Consider the following 7498-nt stretch of genomic DNA (forward strand, 5'->3'; position numbering starts at 1 on the left):
CCTCATAACCATCGTGGATCATTTCCAACAATTTTCAAAATAATATTGGCACATCTTATTGTTAAACAAAATCTGCGAACATTTAGTGATTGTTGATGTAGATTTATCTATCGAAAAGTACCCCATGCCGGTTACTGATACCACATCGACTAAATCCCTGGTACACCATATATTTGGAGACTTGTCAACATTATCATTGTTTCATGAGAACTGCAAAGAAATTGCCTTTCAGTAATGGTATAATGTTGTTCAGCAGGTTGTGTCGGAAATTAGTTATATGCAAGTTTCGTCAAACATATCAAGCAATTTGGCGCCGAATTATTTTCGGTATTCGCCTTAATTATAATTATTTCATTATCTAACAAGTCGTTTAAAAAATGTCTTTAGTATAATAATTTCGTGATTCTAGCAATTTCAATGGTGGAGTGTATATTAGTGATGTACCGACTATTGATTTGGCCGACTAGCCCTACTAATCGGCGCTCGGATGGCCGATTAGTCGGCCAAATCCATAAATCATTTTTCTCTTCAAAGTTTGCATTCGGATAGTCACTGTACTAGCTTTGTCTAAGTTCGGATGTTTTGAAAAACATTGGTTTTGCTCCTTGCGTCACTTTTCGCGCGCAAGTTTTGTACATTTGATTTAATAAAGTTACATGTAAAAAATCCGCAACGCAGGCTTCGTCAGGTGGCCACAAATACAAATCAGCTACATGCTTCGTCCCAAAAATACCAATGATGATATCCGCAACAGGCTTCGTCACTTTTTTTTGTTGTTTATTTAATAAATGAAATGCACAATATATGTAACATGATAATTACGGCAACAAATATCCAAATAAAAAATATTTCGTTCAAATACAGACTTTATGCATGAAGCCTTTTGAGCATTTTGAGCAAAATAGACTTCCTTAAGTGTCCCGCGTTTTGTGAGGTTAATCATCTTGTAGTAACTTAATTACAGATGCTTTGAAAAAAATTGAAAAAAAAAACAAGGTGATGTACATACATAATAAAACGTTTGCAATTGTAACCAACTACATAATATTGTACGGACTGCGACGACATACATATTTTTTAGATACTTCGACAATACCTGGGTTTACCCTAGCTATGTACACATAAACATTGTTTTTTAGTGTGACATTGTTCATTTATTTATTAATATTTTTCTTTTAAATTTTTACTTCATAAATTGTTGATTTTGCTGTTTTATTTAATGAAAGCATTTTGTTTTATCCTTTTGTGTAAAGTACTATGTCTTTTTCTTTGAAACAAATGAATCTATCTATCTACTCCCTACAGACAAATTTAATATAACAATATGAACAAATATTCGTATGTACCCTCAATAGGTATAAAGTATAATTTTATTAATTTAAATAAACTGGGTATCACATTTGGTCAATATTTGCTGTTTATTTCGTTTATGTGCTATTTTTCTGTACTGTAATAAGTGGCCGACTAATCGGCCATTTTTGCCGACTAGTCGCCGACTAATCGCCGACTACAAATGTGGCCGGATAGTCGGCTTTCCCGACTAGTCGGTACATCCCTAGTGTATATACAGGCTAGAAAATATTCAAGAAAAAGCACTTCGAATTTGTCAAATCCGTTACGGAGCAGGCCTTAAGTCGAATGTTTTATTTTATTATGTTTCTGTCACATAAACCACCCTCACAACTAGGTATTACATATGTGAGATTACGAATATGAAGGACGGGACGAGCTTGACGCATTTGACAGATACCTACTGGTGGGATACTCAGGCGATAGGGATACGTGGAGGGAGGCCTTTGCCCAACCGAGAGATAATATAAGCTCATAATAATAATAATTTACCATAATGCTCTACTGACGACGCCAAAAAAAAACAGGGAAAAGCGAAGCCGTAACTTAGGTATTAATTCATTATTATTCACAACGACGGGACTTAATCGCGTAAAATAAGTTTTAAATTTACCTCCGACGTTTCGAGGACGGCCTTGTCCCCGTGGTCTCGGAGAAGACTTATTTTACGCGATTAAGTCCTGTCGTTGTGAATAATAGTTAGTAAAAATCGTAAAAGTTTAAATCAGTGTTAGGTATTAATTTATCATGATCATGATATTCGTGATCGTACTTAACCCTGGCCTACGGCAGGGGTGCGAAACTCCTCCTTTCGGGTGTTCTCGGCTCTGTTCGGTTTAGCATTGCTCCGAGCAATTATTAGGGTTGACACAATTTGACGTCCCTTTGCGTGCATGACCACAGATAATGACTTGAATTTTGACAACCCTAAATAACCGAAAGGGATAGTACCATATATTAGAAAGGGAAGCATGATTCGTCATTGAACCGCTGTCAAACTTCGGTTTTGTAGGAAGTTTCCTTTCTGTACGATAGTACTATTATTTATTCTGTGAATACGGTTTAAAAATGACAATAGAATGTCAGTTTTACATTGAATATATAGAAGACATATTTGAAGTGACGCATGTGACCGCTGGTTCGCCACTGCCTTGATTGAGGGTTAATATAGTTCCCAATCATTCCTATTTAATAGGTACCCACACTATCTACCTACTCGTACCTACCAAAATTAAGCATAAATTGAAATACCAAATAGGAGCGAATTATCGTAACAACAACCAATATTAAATGATTCTGCCCCTAAAGCAGGCAAGTTAACAATATGGCTATTGGGGTGGGGTGGTTATCGAAGCTGCGGGCGGGGCGGGGCGAAGCGTATCTGGAAACATTTGGCTCAATGCCAGCTTCCTACGAGTATGAGACAGCACTTGACTATCTCGATGGCCGTTAAACGCTGACATTACATTGTTTGTACCACACGATTTTTCGAGTAGGTTACCCATAAGCCGGTATAGTAACTTCCAGGAATAAGTAATTGTTATTATTTAAAATTGTTTACGTTACTTTTAGGTATTGTAGTTATTGGTAGTATCGAGCATAAAAAAGAGCGGATGCAAAGGCAGGAAAAAATGAAGATTAGAATTTTAAATTTAGAAAGGCGCTGACAGTTTATGTCCAATAACCCATCAATAACCAGTGATCGAAATTGGGTGAGCTAAAATACCCATTCTTCTCAAGAGGACATAATATAGAGTAGTTACAACCGGGTAGAAAAAAAATATTTTTCTTAAATACCGGATATTCGATATTTATCCGGGTACTCTAAAACTACACACATGTTCACACGCGCTCAAAAGCACGCCCATTTCCACCCGCGCTGCAGGTAGCTGAGGTAGCATGCCCAAAAATCGCACGACCGTCGAGTTTTGAACAAACTCGAAATGAGCATGCTCATTATTAGCAATGTTTAATGATAATCCAAATTATACCTTACGACGTCCTCTTTTCACAAAAGATTTTTTTTTCTAATTGTATTCAGATTGAGATAGTTCTAAGGTTCTTTAACTTTGGTGAATTTGACTTTTTGACGAAAAAAATGCCTCCCATATAAAAACTCTTTCAGTGCTTGGAGTAGAGTCTTCCTGACTACCACAAATAGAAATAGAAATGAGTTTCAAGAAGTATTGGTAAGATGACATTCTAATCTGCCTAAAACAGCTTGTCATAATACAAATACACACACACATGACATTGTAGCGGGAAGCGAGTGAAAACAGTCAAAAAACGCTGTACAAGCAAGGAAAGGTATGATGGAATTTATTCGGCGTAAACTCACACAAACCCATACGATTCTATTTTTGTTATATAGTATTATATATAGATTATTAGAATAAAAAACTTCTTGAAAATGTACATTCGGTAAAAAAATATACCAAATCATCCATGACCACTTTTTTTTCGTGGACATACTTTATTACGGTTACTAATAAGTCGTTAATGAGGTTTAACAAGAAGCCATACCTTTCTTCTTAGCAAAAGGATATATGTATCTAAGACAAGTGCCATGGATATGCTCTCTTTAGCTTGTCTACATTGTGCATGACCCTACATAATTTTTTGTTGTTGTTGTATGTCTGTCTACCTAACCTAACATATTACCTTGTGTGATATACAGCCTGCTGACAGACACAAACTTTCATTGATGCTATGGATTTTTTTTTAATTATCCTTACCTGTATTTGAAACATGGATATTGTGTCGTCCAACATCTGCACCCTGACCGCCAGCATCTTGCCGCCTTTCTTCGGAGTAGCGGGGGGAGTCCGCGAGCCCCCCCCTGCACCGTCCACGCCCGCTGGCGTGCTAGCCGAGTGGTGCATACGGCCTGAACAAAAACATGCATCTATGTTTTTACAACATTTGCCTTTTGTAAAGATACATAAAAAAAATTGTTATCACCCTCTGGGTTTGAACAAATAACTTAAATACCTATTAGGACTTTTCCGATTTTTTTATTTCATTTTTTTTATGAAACATGAAGCTTGTACAGAATATTTGTTTATAGTGTTGCCTTAAAAAAGTTCAGACCTCAGTATTTGATATTTACTTCAACTCCATACCTTTATGAGTTTCTGAAAACAATGGTTCTTGACATGTCAGCCTCAGCCATAAAGGATGCTTAAATACTACCGCTTTAGTCATTACTATAATACCATAGGTAATATATACTCTACTGTGGATCATAATGAGGGACCTTTCTGGAAATGGGTGATAGCCTTATATGCCTTAGCACTAGTAAATATGTTAAAATATTAGTTTCAATCATTCTCTGGCTACTTAGGAAACGCCATTTAATAATTCCACAAATAACATACATAAAATTCAGCTTCTATACTATAGCATAAGTATAATTCAAATTTATTAGTTCAAAACTGCCTGGAAGAGGGTTGGAACCATACTAAATGTCGGGCAAAGAGCGACGTTTCTAATGTTATTACAAATAAAAATAGATCTTCATAATTATAACAAATTAATGACACAATTTCATACACCATTACTACCTGTCAGCTGCATGGCCACCACAAGTACACGCCAAGTTTCATTCCTACCTATATATATATGTAGGGGACATACAAAGAGCACCTTCCTGCCTGTACACATGAACAAAGCCGTCTGGCCGTACCGTAACGTAATAACTCTTACCAGGCAGGGTATGGTATCCAATGGTGGACAAATGTCCAGTAGAGTTGCAGGATCCTGGGGGAAGGTCTGATTCCATGTTTCCGTTATCCGCAAACCAGCTTTAAGTCCAACTCCAAATCAGATTTTACGAGAGCCATATTAGCTCTCCCTTGATGTATTATTTCTCCAGGGTGCCTGCATTCAACAAATTAACAACACTCAGTATCTCGCGAGGTAATTGCATACCGACTTTCATGAAGAGCCATCTAAATGATCTAAATATATCTCTTACTTTACTAGATGCATAAAAATATCTACAACATGTACTATAACACCTCTGCAATAAACTCATGTTCAGATATTTGTGAAAAACTTGTTTGATACAATATCTATGTAATGAAGACTATACCTAAACATTTTAATTTATGCAGCAGCTATGCAGTTTTATGTTCAAAGTACTCTTAAAGATAATTACAACTAGAATTAAGTACCTACTCAGGATTCAGTTACCTTAAATATGAATACCAATTAACTAATGGATATGAACCAACCATCAAAAGGAAAGTACATCTCTGAAAGGCACAAGACAAATCTTTTGAAAATTCTTTTACTTACCTGTGTCAAACCAATATCAGCATTTTGACTGTTCAAATAGATAAACAAAAGCACTGCATAAAACACGGTTTTTACGTCGGAAATAGTTCCAAGCAAAGGCTATATTTTATTATTAAATTGCACTAATAGCAAAAACGGGGGTGTCCGCTTTTATGCCCTTAAAGTATAAATAGTTAAGTTTCAATGCAATAATCAGAAATAGGTCAACAGAGGTGTGTCCGGTCACTCCGACAGAGACAGCAGACGCACTGGCTGGTGGCTGCCGCTTGTACCTCCACTCCACCTCCGCCGCGACGAATGACGATAGCAGCGCCGCGCTCGCCGCTCGCCGCCGCCCACGGGGCGCAGGGCGCAGCGCATGACAATCTAAATAAGACCCTAGCCTATTTAATTACCACCCGTAGACACTGGACGCCTGACAAAATGATTCAATAATTTCCAAGCTTCCTGTAACTACTTGTTCAAATATAAACAAAACTAGGCAGATATCTAGTGCTTAGGAGATATCTTTTCTTACTTTCTGACACCAGTAGATGAAAGAGAGGTCAGATGCAACACCCGGTTCCATACGTTCCACTACGCCTCACTACGGGTACGAGCTACGAGCTAAGTCATTGATCTAATTGGTCACGTGATGCGCACGCTTTTTTCAAGCTTAAAGCACATTTCATTTTGTTACTTTCGTAGATGCATTATATTATTGTTATTATGAGAAAACAACCGAATTTATGAAGGAGCGCACGAAGTTAAGAAAATTTATCAAAGCCATAGCCATGTAACGCCAATGAGGGCTAAGCTAACGGCAACGCGTATGAATTCGCCGCTAGGGGCGCTAGTGAGTAGTGTGGATGGTGGTCATCGCAAAGTTCGAATTATGGATGGTATAGAAAGGATGCCAATCTCTTATGGCAGAATTGTTGCAAGTGACCGCTTTCAGCTTTAAATAATAGTTCCTAATCTCTCCGGTGGCGCTAGTTAGGCTCTGGGACATGAGTATAACATGAACCAACAAATAACCCGACCAAATTACGTAGGTTGTTTTTGGTAGTATTTCGCTCAGAATAATGACTAAAGCATAGAAGTCGGGCAAAAATGCTTCGCAAATATGTATACCCGTACTTTACTTCCTTACGAATTAGATAATGTGCCGAAAAGAGATGCATATATGCTTGTTATTTCTCATCTACGTACGGTGTCATAAGTTTGATAATTTGCTAGGGATGTAACTGTGTCGACTTTTTATATCGATAAATTATGCATAAGTTTATGTGCCGTGTAAAATAATAATCACGAAATTGGCAAATTGATAATATTTAGTCTGGCTAATGAAAGTTGAACCTGAAAAAACGCGGCAATTTCAAGAAATCTGTAGCAGGCGGCTCGTTGAAATGAAATGCGTGGAATACAAGAATTGCATAACTTTTACACTTTTTATAATTTTCATATTCTAAAAATCATTAAAAAGTATAAAAATTATGCAATCCTTGGAATCAAAGAGCCGCCTGATATGAGGATTAATGCATGTACCTAATATAGCTTTTATCTCATTTGCAGTCTACCACTCAGAACCGTCTAACTATACCTCTCGTTTTTTTATCATTAGAAAGAAGGCGAGCGATCTTAACGTGTCGTCGTTTTATCGAGAAACACTTTGAAAATAAGTCACAACAAATATAATATACGATCATTTACATACTTTTGCTTTCATAAGTAAAATATTGTTATATTTATAAAAAAACTTGTCAATAAAAAGACACGTGGAAATGGTTTACCGTTTTTTCTAATGCTAAAAGACTAAGTATAGTTTCTATTCATGTACAGTCAGCTGCAGAGAAAAGGCATAGAAAAG

General features: G+C 36.8%; 1 protein-coding gene across 4 annotated transcripts in view; it reads right to left on the reverse strand.

Moving 5' to 3' along the window:
• LOC134754138 (FERM, ARHGEF and pleckstrin domain-containing protein 1) overlaps positions 1–6219 on the reverse strand; it is a 201076-nt gene extending 194857 nt beyond the window's left edge. For 2 of the 4 annotated variants that reach the window (XM_063690219.1, XM_063690217.1), the window contains exons 1-3: positions 5650–5940; positions 5056–5229; positions 4086–4237 (exon numbers count right to left, since the gene is read on the reverse strand). In XM_063690219.1, the coding sequence (XP_063546289.1) occupies positions 4086–4237; positions 5056–5131 (228 nt within the window). In that variant the 5' untranslated portion in view covers positions 5132–5229; positions 5650–5940. Of the gene's footprint in view, positions 1–4085; positions 4238–5055; positions 5230–5649; positions 5941–6166 lie in introns of those variants that run through there. The other 2 variants (XM_063690221.1, XM_063690218.1) reach the window with 2 other exon arrangements.
• Between the last annotated feature and the right edge of the window lie 1279 nt (positions 6220–7498).

This window comes from Cydia strobilella, chromosome Z (genome assembly GCF_947568885.1).
Source record: "Cydia strobilella chromosome Z, ilCydStro3.1, whole genome shotgun sequence".
NCBI classification, from domain to species: domain Eukaryota; kingdom Metazoa; phylum Arthropoda; class Insecta; order Lepidoptera; family Tortricidae; genus Cydia; species Cydia strobilella.